Source organism: Sardina pilchardus, chromosome 23 (genome assembly GCF_963854185.1).
Source record: "Sardina pilchardus chromosome 23, fSarPil1.1, whole genome shotgun sequence".
Classification (NCBI taxonomy): domain Eukaryota; kingdom Metazoa; phylum Chordata; class Actinopteri; order Clupeiformes; family Clupeidae; genus Sardina; species Sardina pilchardus.
Window position 1 is genome coordinate 10,607,504 of NC_085016.1, and position 21,096 is coordinate 10,628,599.

Consider the following 21,096-nt stretch of genomic DNA (forward strand, 5'->3'; position numbering starts at 1 on the left):
CAGTGTGTCACAATTGTTTTAATATTGATAATAAGTTAAGAATTTTGATACTTTCTTGATTTGATTTGGGACCCCCACCACACAAGTGGAGATCAAAGACATTACAAGGCATAGGCCTACTTCCCCAAACACACTCATTGAAAAGGTGGCTTCATATCCTATGTTTGTAATTCAAACATTTTGAAATTCATATGAAGCTTACATTAGGCCTATTTATGATCTGTGTAATTAGCTAATTAGACTCACATTTTATAAGATTGTCATATTGACTAGTAGCCTACATTTATCTTTAATGTCAGCTAGGTCTAATTGAGTGCCTGTCACTTTAAAAGAACGTGAGAGTAATTAGGCTTCAGTCATAGTATTTGGCTAGTCTAAAATAGACATAAGTAATGCATAGGAATATGTGGAAGTAATGCTTATGTTTTCTATCTAATTTATGTAGTTTAAATTACAAAAAAACAAAGTGGAAGAAATCAACATAGTTATTGTGGGGTGCTATTACATAGGCCTACAGACTGACGTTGGATACCAAGAAGAAGTGTTGCAATTTAAAAACTGGATCACTCGGGAATGGCTTATAAGAATGCTTCATATCCACGTATTTGGTAAGGTCTGCCGTTTAGGTCTTACAATAAGGTTTGCCATGTGTTGAACGAGGAGCTTCTGAGAGATATTCTAATGGTTGTGGAGATGGAATGTAAATATGATTACATTTCATGTAGGCTAAATTCAAATGTAGCCTAAAGTCAGGTTGATTTTCTCGCTAACGTTTGCTACTGCAAGTAGCCTTAATAGCCTACCATGGGAAAGCCAAAATCATGCTCTGTCAGATGATATGCATGTGCTCAGTGTGATTAGAACTTCGTGAGCAATCCAATAGGCTACAGAAGAAGTGTGCATTTTGCATTTGTCGCCCGTCGCAGAGAATGTTAATGTTACTCTATATGTAGGTAGGGCCAAATCCACGTTGATTTTCTCGCGAACCCTTAATTACAGCAACTAGGCTATAATACCATCGGAAATCTAAGAGCGTGCTCTGGCACTGCCTCCTCCAGCCTCCCCGTAGAAACGCCCAGCAGAGTTTATGTTGAAACCAGATATTTCCCAAACTTGCTCAATATTTCCAATGCAAATAACTAGCCAAGTATGAGTGATGCGCAGGATAAGGGAAATGTGCTCGCGGATTTTTTGCTAGTTGTCACGGGAACGAACTGTTAGAATGTTGCCGTTTGTTGGAAAATGGGCTACATTGGTCCGACTTTCTACAACTTCGCCCGACCCGATTAGACATGTCGAACTCTAACGACTCCATCCAACAAACGCCGACAAACACCAACAAACACAGACGGCCGGCGCACACTGACCCGACTGTTGGTGTTTGTTGGCGTTTGTTGGCGTTTGTCGGCGTTTGTCGGGGCAGTGTGCAAAGGCCTTTAAAGCCACATAGAATCAGATGCCATGTTAAATTCGTTAGACATTACAGTAGGGTATAATAATTTATTTCGGCTATGTTCATGTAGGTTATAGCACCATGTGGTAATAGCTGACTGATAAGTGATGAAAAATGCCTATATATGGCTGGAGGCTGTTACTTTAAATCAATGACCTTCCCTAAAATTAAGATTATAACCACAATTACTCCAAGATAAATAAATAAATAAATAAATAAAAAACAGGTTTCTGTACAATGTTACCCAATATCTATACTAATTCAGATCCTGACGCAGGGCCTTGTTTATAGGCTACCACACATCAACGAGCTCAGTTATGCGCTAATCCAGGGAGATGCAAGAGCAAATCCCGCTCGTTTTCTCCTTTTTTTCCGCCCACATTTTAATTACTTCCGTTCGCCGCGTAATCAGCCGGAATAGTGTAGCTGCAATTTTGGGAGCGAGAAAAAAATGTTCATAATTTTCCCGAGGATTACCAAACCTTCGAGTGCCATTAGTGTGACGAGGGGTAAACATTCATGCTAATAATCTTTGCTTTTTCACTCTTTCTCTCCTCCCAGATAGGCCTATAAAAAGAGACGTGTTTGACGCTCACTACGCAGTCATATTTTGAAACTGAGCAGAACTCACAGTGCCTAACCTTATGGAACAGCTGGATAGAGAAGCGTCCCTCCTCTGGAATAGTGCCTTAACCTCTGAATATATAGGATTCTCAGCGTTCGAAGCCAAATTTATTTACTGAAAAGTAGGTAAGAAACATAAAGCTTGATTTTTACGCATGGCCAGAAATTACTTGTAGCCTATCTATCCTATCTACTCTAGGCCTAAGTGAATTAATTGAGGTAATATTTTGTTTCTCGCTGAAATGCCATCATGTCTATTCCCTCAGGTCAATGGCACTGAGGGAGAGGATGGGAGAAAGTAGACTGAAAGAGGGACAGAGAGCGCGAATCAGCCCATTAATCATTTTTTTAATAGGCTATTCCGCAATTTAGCGATATCGAGATGTTGTCTATAGCCATATAGTAATGTCGTCTTTGTCTTAACTTATAGGGCATTGATTTAGTTTTACATTACTGAAGGGTGCGCTAACATGAAGTAGCAAGCCCCCCCTCACACTGCTAGCACCTGAAAGCAATTTGTCAGAAAAAGCGACAGAAAGAGCCGCACACCTATTTCAGCTTTTAAAACATCGAATTCTGCCTCTCTCTCCATCTCCCCCTCTCTTTTGTTAGACTGAAAGGATTCCCTGACCGGCAGAAAATTGCTCATAATTGTCGTAACGATGGAAAACGCGGGAGAATGAATAAAAGCGAAATGACTGTAATTACGTTTCTATTTAGCGGGTGCTCGCTCGCTTGCTCGCTCACCCGCCATCAGTGGGCCAACCCACGCGCGCTTCTGCAGCTGCACGCGTCTGTGTAGTCTGTCACAGCGGGAAGGAGACAGGCAAGAAGAAAGTGAAAAGGCCATTTTCGAATTGAAGAGCGAATGTGACAAATAATATTAAAACTAATTTTATAGCATTTAGCATTTTAATAGTGAACTGATTATTTCAGCACTTTCAGAGATGTTCATGAAGTAGGCCCTAATAACGCATATAGGTGGTTTTATTAGACATTATGATCTTTAGTAGGCTATAGGCCTATATGCCAAACTGTACGTTTTTATTTATTCATTTGTGTCATCATTATTTGGAAGAAATAAAACACTATTTGATAATAGCTAAATGTCAGGTTGATTTAATTCTGTACAACAAATCATATGCATTAGTCCAAAGCGGAGTGTTGAACGTAAACGGATACAATGTATCATCGAGACCTGAAGAAAATGTGTGATTACAGAATTGGAAAAACCTGCAAAATAAATAGGCCTAGTCAGAAAATGAAACAAAGGCAGCTTGCAGAGATCAATGTTCATTATCTTGGTCAGTCTTCATCACAGCATACACGTTCACTGAGGTAGGCCTTCTTCTCCAGAACATGGAGCAGTCAGGCTTTGTGACAGCACTGAGCCCCTTTCATGATAAATTACAGAAATAAATTATATCTTGTGCTCCATTTTATCCAAAGGTTGAGCTTTTTCACAAATAGCTTTGCCTTAGATGTGAGAATTTGTCCCCTGGCAAAACATGCATTACCTTCCACTGAATGTATCTGGTCCAAAGGAAAGCAAATGTTTTGCTAAATAATTAAGGCCTAAACTATTGCAAGAGAACACAACAGTTTCAAGTGTCACAACCTGTATCAAACCCTTTCCGTTTCTCAATTAGAATCCTAGAAAGTCTCAGACAGTTGGAGCAAATGTATGGCCACACTGTTCAGGTAATGCTCATATCAACTGGGTATGCTGTGTGTCTTCCTGGTGGACTGTCTGGTACCAGTTATTGTACTCCGAGACGTAGGACACCATCGTTGGCTCGGTGGAGTCAGCGTAGGACGTGAGGTAAGAGTTCCACACCGAAGTGGTGGGCAGCGTTGTGGCAGACAGTCCTTGTTCAGCTATTTGCGTTGTTGTGGATTCAATGGTTCCTCGTCCCTGCTTGATGATTTTCTTAAACTTGGACCTTTTGTTCTGAAACCATATTTTAACCTGTGAAAGAAAAGGGACAAGGCACACATTATTACAGGCATGGTCACTATTGTGGTTTTGTTAGACCAAAAAGCAATCAACAAACTAGACCTTCCAATAAACAACGGATTGCCCTGCTTGCAATCGACGACACATTTCCATTGGAGATTAAATTAATTAGTGGATTAGGTAATCTTAACGTGCCTGTGTCTGTGTGATTCCCAATGACGCAGCGAGTTCGGCTCTTTCTGGCAGCGCTAGATACTGCGTCAGCGCGAAGCGTCCGTTGAGCGCTTGTAGCTGCGCGCTGGAGTAGATGGTTCTGGGCCGGCGAATCTTCTTCCCCTTGCCGTTGAAGCGCACCAGTCCGCCGCCCACTATCTCACTTCTCTCTGGCTTTGATCCTACAGGTGGTAACCAAAATGCATGCGCACACTGTGATGAGGTCATTTTGTCCAAGCCTGAGCAAGCATTCTGAAATAATTATCCGTTATTACAGGCTGGATAATGTGGCTTATCAACTTTCGCGTGAAGTCATTACAACAACTAATGTTATGATCATTTCTATCCACGGATGTTTCTCTACTTGTGTGCAACCCGTAGCTGTGTGCTAAGACAATGCTATGAGAGAAGGTGGTATCTCCTTACCTGGTTCGGTTAAACTGGGGGTTTGGACGGCGCCAGTATAAGGCAACGGGCTGAGCTGAGAGCAGGTATATCCCAGTGGATGGGGGACAGAAGATGCGGTTCCGTAAGACATCTCGTGCGCAATGGCCCCGATGGAGAAGTGTGCCACCGGCGACGGTTGTGGGGAGCCGCAGTAATCCATGAGCAGCGATATTGTCTGTCGGGAGTTTCTGTTCCTATGACATCCTTCTCATTCCAACTTGGACCTCGTGTTGTCTTCTGTTGTGCATTTTCAAAGGGGCAAAAGAATGATTTCGCGGAGCCACCTATTTTTTCCCCTTCAAGCGTTCTCAGTAAAGAATAACAAAAAGCGAACTTTTTTGCCCAACCTTACAGTAAAATGTCTTGAAGCGATTGCTTTGCATCACGGCGAGCAGTGTATTCGACGTGATCTGATTGGCTTGCTGTACATAGGAGATGCTGCCATTGGTTGTGAAATTCAGTCTGTGGTCTGAAAATTGTGCGTATTTACCGCGAATCTATATATTCAGACCTGTTCAGATGATAATGGAGTGGGCAGATGTAATAACTAAATAAAAGGTGTTTAAGATGTGACATTAAAATATTGCCGTGATTTTTTAAATTATGACTTCATTTAGATATGTTCACATCATGAGAATGTGTACAATTTCTTTGTTAAATCAAAGATCCCAGATGATGCAGTGTTCTTTAAGCTTTACTAAACATCAGTCGGTGTGGACAAGAGGTGTAACATAGCAGGTACATTCACAGACCCTTAGTTGATCGTAATATGGTTAATTATGCAGAAATCAGATTCAGTGGACCACCGCTGTTTCATTAGCATATCATGAGCGACGGATTTGCATGTCAAATGCCTAATTGACCGGATACTTAAACTGTTAATTGCTTACAATTGTAAAGTCGTCATTACAAATATTTCTTCAGATTCGAGTCTACCTGCTGTAGTAGAAGGCAAGGCAAGGCAAGGCAACCAAGAACATGCAAGGTGTGCGACTAATTAAGATTTATAGAACTAGGCAGTGATACAAATAGTCCAGTCATCTCCGCAATACAAATAATTAAAAACTAAAACGTTGAAAAGCACTGAGGATATGTATAAAATGTTTGAAATACATTTTAGTCATTTGAAGTAGATGAAATAGATAACCAGGCCACGAGCCATATAGTAAGTCCCATAATGTAACGACAGCATAACTCAGTTGATTGAGACATTAAACAAAAAAAAAAAATCTATCATTTTGTTTCGTTTCGAAAAACGCATAGCCCCAGACCATGCCAGCATGGCATAAAATCGTTAACATTATCTCAGGGAGACGCTGGACTGTCCTCGCTTGATGATATTAGACGTGGCTCATACAGCAAGCGCACATCACATAGAGAATCTCTATCACAACACATCCAGCTCGTTAGCCTGTATATCCCGCCAGTCAGATGCTCATAACGGTATTACCTCTGCAGTAACCTCATCAGACGGGCAGACACGGAGAAAAATGCATTCCGCTAATTGGATGTAACGAGATTTAGGATGGTCAAGGCAGGCCGAGGGAATGGTAAAAATTAAACCTTGGTGGAATCACCGAGCAACTGAAGGGAAATTAAATAAATCAATTATGTTTAAACTTAAATAATTCACTCCAGACAAAATTATTCTCTCCTGATTTCACTTAGTATGGTAGAAGCTGTGACATTAAAAATGAAGAGCCTCTAAAACCAAATTTTCCAGAAATATGAATTTTGAAAATCTCAATTTCAACATACATACCCTCAGTACCATTTCATATTAACCTTTAGTTACAGTGAAATGCAGAGATATGGTGGGAGATAACAAATGACAGTAGGCTAGGCTTTGTAAAGAAAGACAAAACTTTACTTAAATAACACTTACTCTCACATTGCAGGCTTACAAGGAAGAGTGCAGCTCAGTGTCCCTGTGTAGTGTTTTAGAAACAATGTCTCTAAGTCATCCTGACACATTTGTGATGCGCTCTAGGAAAACCCTTCACACGGTGCACTCAAATATTCTTGATTATTGCTCCGTTTCAACCCTCTCTGGCAATTTTTTTTTTCCAATTTAAGATTCTGATACCATCCTGGCAACATTCTGGAACCTGTCCCCTGGCAAAAGCTAGGATACTCGCAAGGATGGTATCAGAATCATAAGTTGGTAAATTGCACCACATGAAGGGTTTTCCCAGATCACATCGCATATATTGTACAAATACACACACACACACACACACACGCACACACACACACGCAAATAGAAAAACATACAAGAAACACACACACGTACGCACACATACACACATCAATATTCTTCGGGGAGCTTGGTGAGAATTTCAACACCATCAGAAGTGATGACGACAGTGTGCTCAAACTGGGCTGATCTGAGGACGCACACATGCACACACGCGCACACACACACACACACACACACACACACACACACACACACACACACACACACACACACACACAGAGAGAAAGAGAGAGAGCAACATGATCAGACTGAGTCTCAAGTCCTGCTGGATACCAGCTCAAGCTGTGCATGCTCTCGAGCTGGCGGGAATGGTCTCATCGTCTCTCCCGCCGCCCCCCCTCCTCCTCTCTCCCTCATAACCACTTAATACAATTACCTCAGAAGCGCTCACCTCTGCACATTTCCCAATGACCCTTAGATGCTGGCGTCTAAACTGATAAAAACCCATCCCCTACCAGGAGGACACTACACCCTCCCCCCCCCCCCCCCCCCTCCAGCCCCCATCTCTTGCTTCTGCCTCACCCCTTTTTCTGTCTTTCACTCAAACGCACACGAACACACACACACACACACACACACACACACACACACACACACACACACACACACACACACACACACACACACACACACACACACACACACACACACACACACACACACACACACACACACGCACACACAGACACACACGCACTCAGAAACAGACACACACACACACACACACACATAGAGAGAAACAGACACACACACTCATATTCCACCAGCACCACACAGTGTGTGTCGGCTGCCTAATTACGCAACATCTCAACTTCTGCCTCACCACTTCAGTCTTCTCTAGCACCCTCGGCAATGAGAGCCGTCATAATCAGTGGGGCTGCAGGTCGAGAACTAATAACGCCACCTGACCCGGCCCTCATGCATTCCCATTCAAAGCTAATGCTAAACTAGCGCAGCAGGGGCCTCCTCTGATTAATAGTCATAGAATATGATTACAGACTACTACAGGTGTGGGCCTATTACAGCGCTCTCCACGTTTATTGAGACCCCCCTGGTGAAGTTGAGTAAAGAGAGGAATTTTAAAAAATCATCTTCTGGGAATTTATCCTTAATCTCGTAATGAAATAATTTTGGAAAAATCCCAAACTGATGGGAAGCAAATGTATTCCGAGAAAGAACAATGCATCATAAAGAAACACTTATTTTTTTATACAAAAAACACATGTGCCATTATTGGAACCCCCTCCATTTAGTACACTGTAAAGCCTCCCTTAACCAATAAAAGACTCTCTTAGCCTTCTCCTTTGACATGTCATAAAGTCGGAGATTTGAGTATTTCTCCTACGGAACCTCTCCAGATCATCCATCCTCTCTTCTGCATTCTCCTCTTTAGCTCACTCCATTGGTTTTCTGTGCAGTAATCTTGGCTTGATTATTCTGTGTTCAGTAAACCATTTCTGTGATGATCTGGACATCTATCTGGACACTATATTTTGGTTGGAGTCTTTGCAGAGACAGACGCATTTTGATTTTAAAATAGGCAGGTATTTCATGAAGTTCATCATATTATGTCCATACCTAGGGCAGCTCCACATCATCAATGACCCGCCCATGCCTACTGAGATTTAGATGCCTACTGGTTAGGGCTTCGGGCTTGTAGCCAGAGGGTTGCCGGGTCGATCCCTGACCGGTAGGAAAAATGTGGGTGGGGGAAGTGGTTGAGCACTACTCTCCTATGCCTACACACCCAGCCACCCTTGAGCAAGGCACCTAACCCCTCCCTGATCCCTGAGCGCCGCTGTAGCAAGGCAGCTCACTGCTCCGGGTTAGTGTGCGTTTCACCTCACTGTGTGCTTTGTATGTTCACTGATTCACAGATGGGATAAATGCAGAGACCAAATTCCTTGCATATGCCTATAGAAACCTGATTTACCTTTACATGTTACCAATCAGTAGACATAGGGCTCTTTTTATTATAGTAATTTCTGTACAAATCAAACCCATAATAAATGCTTCTTGCCAAGGAGCTTGAATTTCATTCCATCTGACCGTAGAACATGAAGTTCCAACAGCATTTTTGCAACTCCAGCCTTTTACATTTGTAAGTAAATGACAAGAAAGGCTTTTTTTCCTGGTATGTCTTGAATATTAATTTGGCTTTTTTCCTGGTATGTCTTTTTGGTATTAATTTGGTAGCCACTGCTGAAAGTTTCTGTGAAGCCTTTGGGAAATCAATCATGATACTTTTTTGGATTGTTTACTTTCTTGTGTTTTCTATGATGAAGAATGACTAGGATATTTGACCTCTGTGTCACATTAGTTTTCATATTTTAGTGAATCAGGAAGTCATGGAGTACTACTCGGAAGTCCATAGACACCCGGATTCACTTTAAAAGCTTGAATACAAATTGAACGATTAAGTTGCTTTAGAATGTTTTCTAGGGCACATGTGTTTTATGAAGTGTTTTATGAATTTGCTCCCCTTACCTTAGAATCAAATCATGATTTTGATATTCTTCATTTTTACTTAGCTTGACCAGGGGTGGCAATACAAGTGGAGAGCACTGTATGGGATTCTATCAGGTGTATGTATTAGAGGATTAATAATAATATGATAGCCAAGAGGAATACAGAGGCACTGATATATGATAACATAGATATATAGGGTGGTACCTTTTATCATCCACAGAGACGGCAGTCCACTTGTCCTTAAGGATGTGGAATTCAGCAGATCCCTCCATTAGGATTGGTTCTAAAGGAAAGAGGAAGGAACATAAACATACATAAACAGACAAAACATACACAACACACACACACACCTGCAACAGGGACACCAAAAGACAGCTATCATTGTACGCATTCATGTATGACACATATGCACCTATGACAAGGTCAGCGGACAGATTATCCTTTTTCACACTCATGCACACCACAATCATACAGTCACTGACCTATAGTGAAGGCCATGCCCTCGTCCATCTGCAAGTCATTGTCATTGGCTGTGGAGAGGAGAGGAGAACCACATGTGAGTAACAGCAGTAAGCGGTAGAGGATTCACCTGCATGTTTCTTCGGTATGCAACACATTATAGCACTATTATCCATTACTGGGATAATCTATGTCATTTTAGCTGTTAGTAAAAGCTGTTTTTATAAACTGAGAATGATAATATATGGTTTAGATGCAGGGATCCCAGTGTACAATCACTATAGAGTACACATAGTAAATTATCTGAAGAAATCAGTTCATTTCAGTTCACTGAATAAATAATAGGGCATAAGAATTACAGTTATAAACAAATGTTTATCAAACGATTCTTACTTTTTTGACATAATAAAGTCTAAGATTGCAAAAGAACACCCAGTCAGAAATCTTTTTAGGAGAAAAAAAAAAACAGATTACATAAAATGTTACCCATGAAAAGGTAAACAATTCCTATTCCTAGACAGAGCAATGTGTAAAGTCATGACAATTGGATTCAAAACATTTGATAGCATCTGCCTCACCATGATGCCAGATCTCTGGGTGTCCGTGGAAATACGACCCGATTCCATGCCCAATGAAGTAGGGACATACGCTGAACCCATGGGTATAAGCGATCTCACTGCAGTATTGGGGAAAACAGAAAAGGAACAAAAACATTTAACATTTATCCACACAATCATAGTGTGCTTAATTACACACTGAACCATCTGGTATTGTAGGCTACTGTTCACACCATAGTGCTCTTCAACAGCACATACTATAGTTCTATAATATTAAGATCAAATAATCAGTTCAGTATGTACCCTACTATTTTACTATTTAAACGTACACCTTGATAAGTATGTGATTTGTTTGTGTTTACAGAGCTGATCATTTTAGATTTAGGTCTAGACAGAAATATTTGTAAACAGAAGAAAAGAAAATACTCCAATAATCCAATATTCCATACAGCACAGAAACAGCCAACATGTATAATTTCACATGAGCAGAGATGGTAAAATATCAACATTTCAGCTGTCCAGCAGGCAGGCTAAGGGTAATCACTATAGCAACGGAGGGCAGCTGCTCTATTCACTCCTCTCTAAATGAGCAATTACAAACACGCTGAGCCTCTCCCACTGAGACACATGTATTTTAGGCCTCATATTATGACAAAGAAAACCAGTTTATTTCTTAAGTGGGAGAGTGTGTGTTTTAGAAGGGAAGTGTGTGTGTGTGTGTGTGTGTGTGTGTGTGTGAGAGAGAGAGAGAGAGAGAGAGAGAGAGAGAGAGAGAGTTTGTGTGTTGTGTGTGTGTGTGTGTGTGTGTGTGAGTGAGAGAGAGAGAGAGCGAGAGAGTTTGTGTGTGTGTGTGTGTGTGTGTGTGTGTGTGTGTGTAAGAGAGATAGAGTTTGAGTGTGTGTGTGTGTGTGTGTGTGTGAGAGAGAGAGAGAGAGAGAGAGTTTGTGTGTTTGTGTGTGTGTGTGTGTGTTGTGTGTGGTGTGTGTGTGTGTTGGAAACAGAGGGGGAGAGGGAAAGAGAGTATTTTCATGTCTGATTCACCCGTTCGTACCAAATGTGTATGCACACTTGTATCTGAGTTCGCATGTACACTCCAAGAGAGACTCAAGACACTAACAACATAGTCTGTCATTATCTCTATAACTATAAATATTCATCTCTCTGAGAGGTGGCTGTGGACAGAGGGGAAGTCACTATGGTCAGTACTCAGCCCCGCACTCAACACACTCCAACACACAGCTCACCCACTCTCTGTAGTACTTTGTATCCCACCACTCAACACACACACACACACACACACACACACAACACACACACACACACACACACACACACACACACACACACACACACACACACACACACACACACACACACACACACACACACACACACACACACAGAGAAAGTGAAAGAGAGAGAAAGAAGAGAGAGAAAGAGAGAGGGCTCAGCAGCTCAGCAGCACTCTTGTGGTGACCCACACTCTCCCTCACTCTGTCCAACAGCCCTCCTCAAGCTACTGGAGATCTTCCACCCTCTCCTCTCAGTTCACCACTTTCATCTCCCTCCTCCTCTTTCTCCATGTCCCCCTCTCCCTCCTCCCACATCCCTCCAACTTCTCTCCTCCTCCCTCCTCTTCTACATCCCTCTCTCTCTCTCTTTTTCTCCATCCCTCTCTTTTCCTCTCCTCTCTTCTCCACCCCCTTCTCTCCTTCTCTTGGTTTAATTGCAGAGCCTCTGAGGCCAAACTCTGTGGACTAGAGAGGAGGGTGTGACTTAAAGAGACAGGGTCCCTCGGTGTGTAATGTGCAGTCTGAAGTACTTCTACATGTCAGAAGGGCACTCAGAGAACGCAGACCTCCACCAAGACCCCATGGTTCTAGGTATCGTGGCCTATGAGGGTCAAATAGAAGTTCATGCACTCTGGAATCTCGCAGTGATTCCTTCTGCCATAATATCATGAAGTATCACAGAAAGATGATGGAGAGATATGTTTGGGGAGGTAAAAGAACCTTTCACCAAACTTTAAAGCTTTTTTTTTTTTACAGAAACACAATTCATCTAAGGTGTTTTTTTGGGGGGTGAATGTTTAGCTTCACTGACATTTGATTACACAGATAAAATAAATATGCATACGATGTTTGTCATCTGTTTTTTACACTAAAACATTTAAACATCTGTAAGAAACTCATACTGGTATAGGAGTATTTCAGACTTATGCCATAAATACATATTTCTCAAGGATGTCTGAAGACTTTCAAAAACAAAAAGATGAGCCAAATAGCAGAAGCACAACTGGGCCACATTGGATCTCTTTCAAAAAACTGAGACTCTCAAGGATGTGGACAAACAATAAGGAGAGGCCCATGATACGTTCTTCACATATTTTGAGCTTCATCTTCTTAAGAAGTTGGATTAACCAAAGGTTTGTAGCTATGTTTGGAAAAAGAGATTGGAAACAATCTTGTTGGGGGAAAAAAAAGATTGAAAACAACCTCACGACCACACACACGCTGACACTTCCATATTTTTGTCTCTCTCTCTACTATGGTCTCCATTTGTGGAAATGGGTTGAGAGAAACCTTTCGCAGGAAATTAAATAAAGGGTGTGGTATATCAAACCGGTGAAAAACTGTGACTTAAACTTGGGCCCCATCTAGATTTAGTAAAGTATACTGTATATGGTTAACCTTTAAAGTACAGCCATTAAACAGAAAATAAACTATTAAGCAGTGTTTTAATAAACACATTATGGGAAGTGTGAACTTAATATAAATGTTTGTATATTCTTCTGAAATACTGTAAAGTCGCTATAAAAACTAATCAGTTTGGAGGTGATTTTTACTATAATGGTAAAAAGGTTAAATAGCGTGGAGTTTAGGAGGTGTTAAAAAATGCAGTGGACAAACAAAGGACCAACCACAGTGACGCAACAGAGGACTTTTACAGGCATCGCACACGGCAGCAATATAACACAAGATGGACCACATAGTGGCGCATAACATGACCACTACATGGTGGTGCCACCTACTATGGTGGGGGAAAAAGTACACAAAACGTTCGCACGACAATTTATGTATTCTAAAGCGACACACATCCACATATTCACTATAAGGTCACAAAACTACCACATGAAACATCAGGTACCAAGTTTCACACCTGATATGATGTAAAGTCCGCCGGTCAGAACAGGAAAATTGATCTTTTCAGGAGGAGGAAAGACCATTAGATTGCACGTCGTCAGGGCACTGTGTGTCCAGTTGGGATTGATCTTATTACACTGATCATTTTGCTTTACATAATATTCCTTTAAGGAGGAAATGGGTCTGGGTTCTTATAGGATAGAAACATAGGATTATTATCTGAAGGCAAAAATATGTATGAGCCCAACACAAAATGTAGATTATTGACATTTATAACCGGATATGGGCCTAGCGGCGATGACAATAAAAAAAATCCAGAAAATCCTCTCCTTCACTCCGGGTTCTTTGTGCATTTGAACTATTAAGCCTACTTTGGGGCAATCAAGATGCAAGTATTTGTGTAACTAAAAAAAAAGCCAATTGTGATGCAAATGAGGGTTGTAGGGAGCACGGTGTCTTTGTGGCGACCTTGTGGCTTGGTGGAGATGAATTGGACGTGCTCGGCGATGAGACGAGTGCCTGCATGTTGACAGGCAGAGACAGGGAGATATGCAGAGCACTGCACTCTCCTCCCTATAGGGAGCACGCTCTTCCATGCCGAGAGGCAGCTACCCTATAATTTTCACCTCCTAAAGACAGACAGAAACGCACGCACACACACACACACACTCTTACAGGCACACACACACACACACAGGCACACACACACACACACACACAAGCACAGACACACAGACACACACACACACACAGAAGCAGAACACAGGCATAACCACAAGCACATACACAGTTGAGGACAGGAGCAGGAACACACACACACACACACATATACACACACACACACACACACACACACAAAACCACCTTCAAAACTACCCTGTAATTTAGATGGAGAATGGAAAGCCCAGTGCACCCTGGGTAGCTGCTGCTGTTCGTGTGCTAGTAGGAGTGTGAGTTTGTGGGTTCCTGTGTGTGTGTGTGTACGTGTGTTTGTGTGTGTGTGTGTGTGTGTGTGTGAGAGAGAGAGAGAGAGACAGAGAGAGAGAGAAAGAGAGAGAAAGAGAGAGAGTGTGTGTGGTGCATTAACAGTCTGAAAGCAGATTCGGCACATTATTACACCTCTGGATGGACTGAGTGTAGAAAAAAGACAAAGAGATGAAAGAAGCGGAGAAAGAGAGACAGGATTATTCCCTCCTCTGGAGACGTAATGGCTGTGCCTGCACACTCACCCAGCAGCACAATGCCTGTTTAGATGCCTTTTTAAGTCAAGCGCCGGCGCATCCACAAAATTCACTCACCTTTTTCTGTTTACCTTGTAATCACCCTCTCTCTCACATGGATACGCACACACCCTCTCTGCCTCCTTCACACACTCACTCTCACACACACACACTCGCGCGCACACACACACGCGCTCGCGTGCACACACACACACACACACACACACACACACACACGACTGAAACACCCATTTCAATTTCATGGGGCTTTTACACACCACTGTGAAACTCTCAGGATTTACCATCCCAAACTTCCATATCTTCAAAGAGGCTTTGAACAGCGTGCCATCTTAGTTGGAGTTTAAGCTCTGCCATTGCCTGGATGACACGGCCATTTACACAATACAATACAATGCACGTTGCATTAGGCTAAAACAGTGATTGAACTTGCAGATAATTTAGATCATTTTGGATACATCTACTCTGCCACAGCAATAACACCTCTAAAACACTGCCTTGCTGCGTCACCTAGAAGGACGTCGAAATGTGCTATGAACCTTGTGGAGGAATATTCCTTATGTGTAAGGGACATGTCTTTGTGTGTGTTGATGTCGACATTCTTTTCAAGGGATGCCAGTTCACGTTGGACTTTCAAACGTTGAGAACTTGAGTGCGAAGATGCCTCCAGAACACACATAAAACACACACACACACACACACACAAACCTGATTGTGTTGCCGATGACACAGAGGGGTTGACCAGGGCGACAGGCGGCGATGGCCTCGTCGCGGCAAAGTCTCGCCACATCTACCAGCTTCCTCCCGACCTCATCCACAGAACCAACCAGAAAGGTCTCTGAGGTATCACCATGGTAACCCTCCAGGTAAACCTAACATACAGCGAGATACTCTATAGAACAGCGGCTTTTGTATGTGTGAGCATATGTGTAAATGAATGAAATTTTCAATCTGTACCTGTATATTATGTAGGTCTATGTACTATTATTGTGCTCATGTGTTGTGTTAGCATAGATTTTTAGCAGGAACTCACAGTCACATCGATGTTGATGATATCGCCATCTTGAAGCCGACGGCTGCAGGATGAAAAAATATAAGACAAAATGACTGCCAAAGACATACAAGACCACCCCAACATACAGTAAATTGTCAACAGTACAATTGTTGTTTTTTTTCAGAGTCTAGAGATTATGCCATAATGTCAATGTACTGTCTGTTAAATCTTTATAAATATAAAAAAATATATAATACATACAAGACATACTGTAAAGAGGTTTACCTTATTGTGAAAGGAGGTGTCTATAAAAACACACAGACAATCATACACACATACACACACATACACACACACACACCTGTCTGGTATGCCGTGACACACCACGTTGTTGACGGAGGTGCAGACAGACTTTGGGAAACCCCCATAGTTCAGTGGGGAGGGGTAGGCATTGTGGCGGATCGCTTCCTGATGGACTATGAAGTCTATCTCATCTGTCGTCATGCCAACCTAGAGGAAGGGGTAAACAACATAAATGTTGACTCAACGCACAAACAAAAAACAAAACTCACCAACATTTGTGGAGTGTAACATATACACATTAGAGCACATACAGTACGCACAAACGCTCACACACACACACTCAAACACACACCCCTCTATTACCTTGAGACTTCTTCCGGCTAGCAGCAGTATCTGTCTGGCAAGTTGGCAAGCCCTCTTTAGACCCTCAATCTGCTCCTCATCCTTAATCTCGATGTAGCCTGGCCAATCAGGAACAGAACTGGAAGACACATAGTCAGGTCTCTGGATGTGCTAGAGTCCAGGAAAGAGAAAGGAGGAGAGGAGAGGAACGGATGACTGAGAGAGAGAAACATATACTGTATGCTGCCGTTCTTAACACTATCAAAGTATCAAGAGGTCATGACCACACTTCAAAAGCACTTCAGTCTCTTCGAAAGCTGTTACCATAGTTTCCTTTCCGTTTTATTTTCCTTCATCTGAAGGAAGGATATTGGAAAAAGAGATGGGAAAAAGGACATTGAGGGGAGAATATGGACAAAAATGGAAAAACTTCAAATTTCAACAGACAAGGCGGAAAGTAAAAACATGGGCCCTCCAGATGAGAGACCGATGCCACTATATCTGTCCTGGTTTTACTTTGTTCTGGCTTTTAGGACAGTCTAGTTAAAACAAATAAACGAACAAAATAAAACAGAATGTAGTCTAAAGTATATGACGACTTGGGATTCTCTGTGTGTACAGTATATGGTGTGGAAGAAGATGAGAGGAGGAGAGGCCTGTAACTGTCCAATGATTTAACATCCTTTCCTGTGATCACACAACACACACACACACACACACACACACACACACACACACACACACACACACACACACACACACACACACACACACACACACAGTTATAACAGAGTGCTTAGAATATGAGACATCTGAAGAGGACTCATCACACAGAATCATAAACTATGGGCTTTAGGACCATCCATTACTTATCAGCCTCAGTCCCTTTCTTCTTCAAAGCTTTCCTATTTATGCAATTCACGTTTACATTACGTTCACATTTAGTTTAGGGAACACATGTTAGAATACATAACTAATATGGGCATGAATTAGTGCTCAATAAGGTTTGTATCAAGTGTGATTATTACACATTTATTAGGTCTTTATTCAACAACTTCTTGTTCTTACTAAATAGAAATACAATAGTGATTTATTCTTCGTTTCACAATTTATAATTCAAACTATTCAAACTATTTAAAAAAACATCCAATCACAAAACAAATCTACCATCAGTTAGCCACACTTAGGGATCATGATAGCATGTCCTATTCACTCAGAGGACCAGCCTATCACATGCATATCCACAAATACAACGCTGAATCTACCATCTAATCTCATTTTTTCCATATTGGTAAAACTGAGCAAAACTGGACATACAGTACTCCTCTAGGTCGATCCATAATGGCAGACCTACAGTAGACACTGCCCTTTGAGTCATATAATAGCACTTGGGAGTGGGAGGTGCTGCTTGTGGGAAAAAGACCCTCAGCTGGATGGCGAATTAAGAGTCATTACTTTGGGCACGACGTAGGGGGGTCGGACCACAGCGGGGCGCACCACATTGTGGGAGTGGTGCCACTTCCTCCAGAAGAAGCAGCGGTGAGGGGGACGCTGAAGGCCAGCTGGGCACTGTTGGGGGCATGGTGGGCATATCCGGCTCCATGCCACCCTCTGGAGTAACGCAGGCCAACCTGCAGTGGGCACAGACGCAAGTGGAGATAAGGTCTAAGGCTATATTCACATGTATTCTAATTTCTTTTTTTTTTTAAAAGGAGTTGGCACACTTCTTGAATCTTTCCTTTCTTTTGTTTTATTTTTGTCATGCTTGGTTTAGAAGAATGTTTAAACACTTCGGTTCTCTTCAGAAGGGTCGAAATGTTATTCCAAGCCAAGAATGATAATATCATAAGCATGACAAAATAAAACAAAAGAAAGGGAAGAATCAAGAAGAGTGAAGAATCCTTTTAAAATAATATTCTACCACATTTTCATGACTTCTACTAGCTGCACATTCACACACATACCACACACACAAGCGAGCAAGCAGGCAAGTAGGCAAAAAATATTTTTCGCATTTGTGCCTACATTTAAAGACATACGGCATAAGCACATTTGAGTAGATACTTGTAGGAATTTACATACTTGTTACACATTGCACTTGCATTGTCAATATACATTAAATGTGTCATGCCAATTACGCTTTTGAAAAACAAATATACAAATTGAGACTGGGTATGGAGTGTTTGGCTACATTCACATAAGTGACTCTTCAAAGCGAAATCAGTCGCTTTGCGCACAACGTTATTTTGAGAAAATCCATAATAAACAAATGTTGAATTTCACTTTTCCGCATAATTCGACAGTATACAGTCTACAGTTTCACATCGTGAACTAATTTCACGGAAAAACATACGTCTTGACTGTTAAACACAGCGAAGATTCAACACGTTGCAGTCATTGCCGTTGTCCACTTTGCTTAAAAAGGTGATTTTCTTCTGGCATATCGTGACAGGAGAACCATGTCAGCTTTGGATGCGGTTATTTTAGCGATAGTTTGTGTAATACCCTCGATATACATATCGTTGGAAAGCTTAGTTTATGCCGTTCACGTGAGCACAATAACTTCATTTTGTACATTTTACCGAAACGACTGGTTTCGCTTTGCAGGGTCACATAAGAGAGAGAAGGGGATGGTCTGCACACAGTAGGCCTATAATGGCTCCAAATAACTTTATTTATTCACTAAAGAGGCAACGTTTCGATCAACAGATCTTCATCATCTTCTACATTCACATAATACACAGACAGAGATCAACCCCAAGACAAACCATGTTCACTCTGGAGTAAGTCTGACCAACCTAAAGCAGACTGAGCTAAAAACATGGCACTTCAGGGTTCAATCTCTACAGCACTATAGAGCCAATACTGTATCTATCTGGGTGTGCATGTGTGTGTGTGTGTGTGTGTGTGTGTGTGTGTGTGGCGCGCTTTACAGCATTGAATGTATCTCGGCAGCAGAGTGCCCTCTACAGCAAATCACCATCAACATGCAGTTGCGCACAAGCACTCACGAGCTCACTGCACTCTGACTTGAACCAAAATCATTTAGGCTTTTTTCACGCAATCACATTTCACACAAGGATACACGGATACAAGGAGGTTTATTTGTCACATGCATATCATTACTAAAGTAATGAATGCAGTGAAATTTGTCAATGGCATGCTGATGCCTAAGTGTAATGCCTGAAACCCACATCAGGTTATCACAATTGGGTTTCTGAAATAGACTCGTGCTGCCTGGGCAAAAACAGGAATGTGATTTACCCTATACATTGGTATGACACATCAGAGAAATGGCACGAGGTAGAGAGAAGGAGAGGCGGAGGGTGGAGAGGGAGGCGGGGGACAGGGGAGGAGAGCGGAGGGAAAGAACAGAGGAAGAATATGCTGGTGGGCTGACAAACAGCTGTTGAGGCTTTGGCAAAGGAAATTGTTTGTGTAGGTGTCTCCAATCCTGTCTCTCTCTCTCTCTCTCTCTCTCTCTCTCTCTCCCTCTATCTCTGTGTTTGTGTGTGTGTGTGTGTGTGTGTGTGTGTATGTTGGTGTGACCATGTATGTGGGGTGGTGGAATGTGTATCCATGTAGAGGGTGGTGCTGCAATCTGAGATGAGGATGTGGTCAAGTGTGTGTGTGTGTGTGTGTGTGTGTGTATTAGGCTGAACATCCAGAGAGAAGGTTAGCCTACCAAGGTATGTGTGCGTGCATAGGCCATCTGACATCTCTGCCTCCTACTGCCTAATATCAAACATGATGCCAACATTTCTCCACGTGTTCTAATGTGGCCCCACTAAACACAAACAAACACACACACGCTGCATTCTGCACTAGCTTCGTGTCATGCGCTGAGAAGGGGCAAGGGGCTGTAAAAATAGAAAGAACACCGAGTTCTCTTGGTGGTATATGCTCATACGTTGGCCTAGCCTTGTCGGTCAATAACTAATCGGCAACCGAAATGCAAATCAATCACTTTCAGGTCAATGACAACTTCTGTGCTTATGTAAATCCAAAGAGTTTGTTCAATGATGTTCACTGGAATCTAAAAAGTAAGGCTAGGCTGTATCGAGGCTATGACAAACGCAACAAATCTCAGTTTTATTTAACCGTGATTGCTTAGATCTACTAGGCACCAGCTTTTGCCAGTAAAAATACACAAATGTGCAGTTTAAATGAGCAACCCGGGGTCCAGCTCTTACCTGATCTACAAGACCACTTCGCGGCAATGGGTGCCGCCATGATGTTTGCAATAAGACTAGATCACGTGACCAGTGTATTTCTTGCTTAGAACGCCACCTGCCTACACAAGAGGCAATGACAGTTCAAATTCCAACATAGATTATCACATGGAATTTTCATTGCACATTTGTCATTTTTCTTATCTCTTTCATTTCTTTATCATGAATGCCACCGGCATTTAGGGCAAGATGATAGAGGGCAACTTCAGTGGGTGACAGTTGAGTTCAGCAAAGTTCCATGCAGCCAATTTACCTATAATAAAATACCTTTATTTCATTCAGCTCTTTGGTCAATGTGAACTGTTGTAAATGTGCTTTATAAATAAATATGACTTACTTACTTACTTACTTACTTACTTACTTAAAAAGCATGTTTAAAAATGTCAATAAACACAATATCCTAGC

General features: G+C 41.9%; 2 protein-coding genes across 2 annotated transcripts; both read right to left on the bottom strand.

Moving 5' to 3' along the window:
- Positions 1–3,785: 3,785 nt before the first annotated feature.
- LOC134071738 (homeobox protein Dlx1a-like) lies at positions 3,786–5,165 on the bottom strand. The gene is made up of 3 exons (XM_062528575.1): positions 4,674–5,165; positions 4,230–4,429; positions 3,786–4,046 (listed from the first exon to the last, which is right to left on the bottom strand). Exons 1-3 carry the CDS (start codon positions 4,852–4,854, stop codon positions 3,786–3,788), a joined length of 642 nt encoding a protein of 213 aa, XP_062384559.1. The 5' UTR covers positions 4,855–5,165.
- A 1,387-nt stretch (positions 5,166–6,552) lies between these two features.
- On the bottom strand, positions 6,553–20,713 carry metap1d (methionyl aminopeptidase type 1D (mitochondrial)). Its single transcript, XM_062527626.1, has 10 exons — positions 20,653–20,713; positions 17,915–18,090; positions 16,481–16,630; positions 16,176–16,324; positions 15,854–15,896; positions 15,529–15,692; positions 10,461–10,558; positions 9,906–9,953; positions 9,628–9,706; positions 6,553–7,081 (listed from the first exon to the last, which is right to left on the bottom strand). Exons 1-10 carry the CDS (start codon positions 20,690–20,692, stop codon positions 7,003–7,005), a joined length of 1,026 nt encoding a protein of 341 aa, XP_062383610.1. The 5' UTR covers positions 20,693–20,713; the 3' UTR covers positions 6,553–7,002.
- Positions 20,714–21,096: the final 383 nt, after the last annotated feature.

Bases quoted from the DNA above. Each gene is read 5' to 3' on its own strand.
- metap1d (XM_062527626.1), bottom strand. From the start codon at position 20,692: ATGGCGGCACCCATTGCCGCGAAGTGGTCTTGTAGATCAG. The intron at 16,631-17,914 runs GTAATGACTCTT...CCTGGACTCTAG, and splicing joins CCCCCTACGTCGTGCCCAAA to CACATCCAGAGACCTGACTA. The intron at 7,082-9,627 runs GTACCACCCTAT...GTGCGTCCTCAG, and splicing joins GTCTCTGTGGATGATAAAAG to ATCAGCCCAGTTTGAGCACA.
- LOC134071738 (XM_062528575.1), bottom strand. From the start codon at position 4,854: ATGGATTACTGCGGCTCCCCACAACCGTCGCCGGTGGCACACTTCTCC. The intron at 4,430-4,673 runs GTAAGGAGATAC...TACCACCTGTAG, and splicing joins CCCCAGTTTAACCGAACCAG to GATCAAAGCCAGAGAGAAGT. The intron at 4,047-4,229 runs GCACGTTAAGAT...TTTCTTTCACAG, and splicing joins TGGGAATCACACAGACACAG to GTTAAAATATGGTTTCAGAA.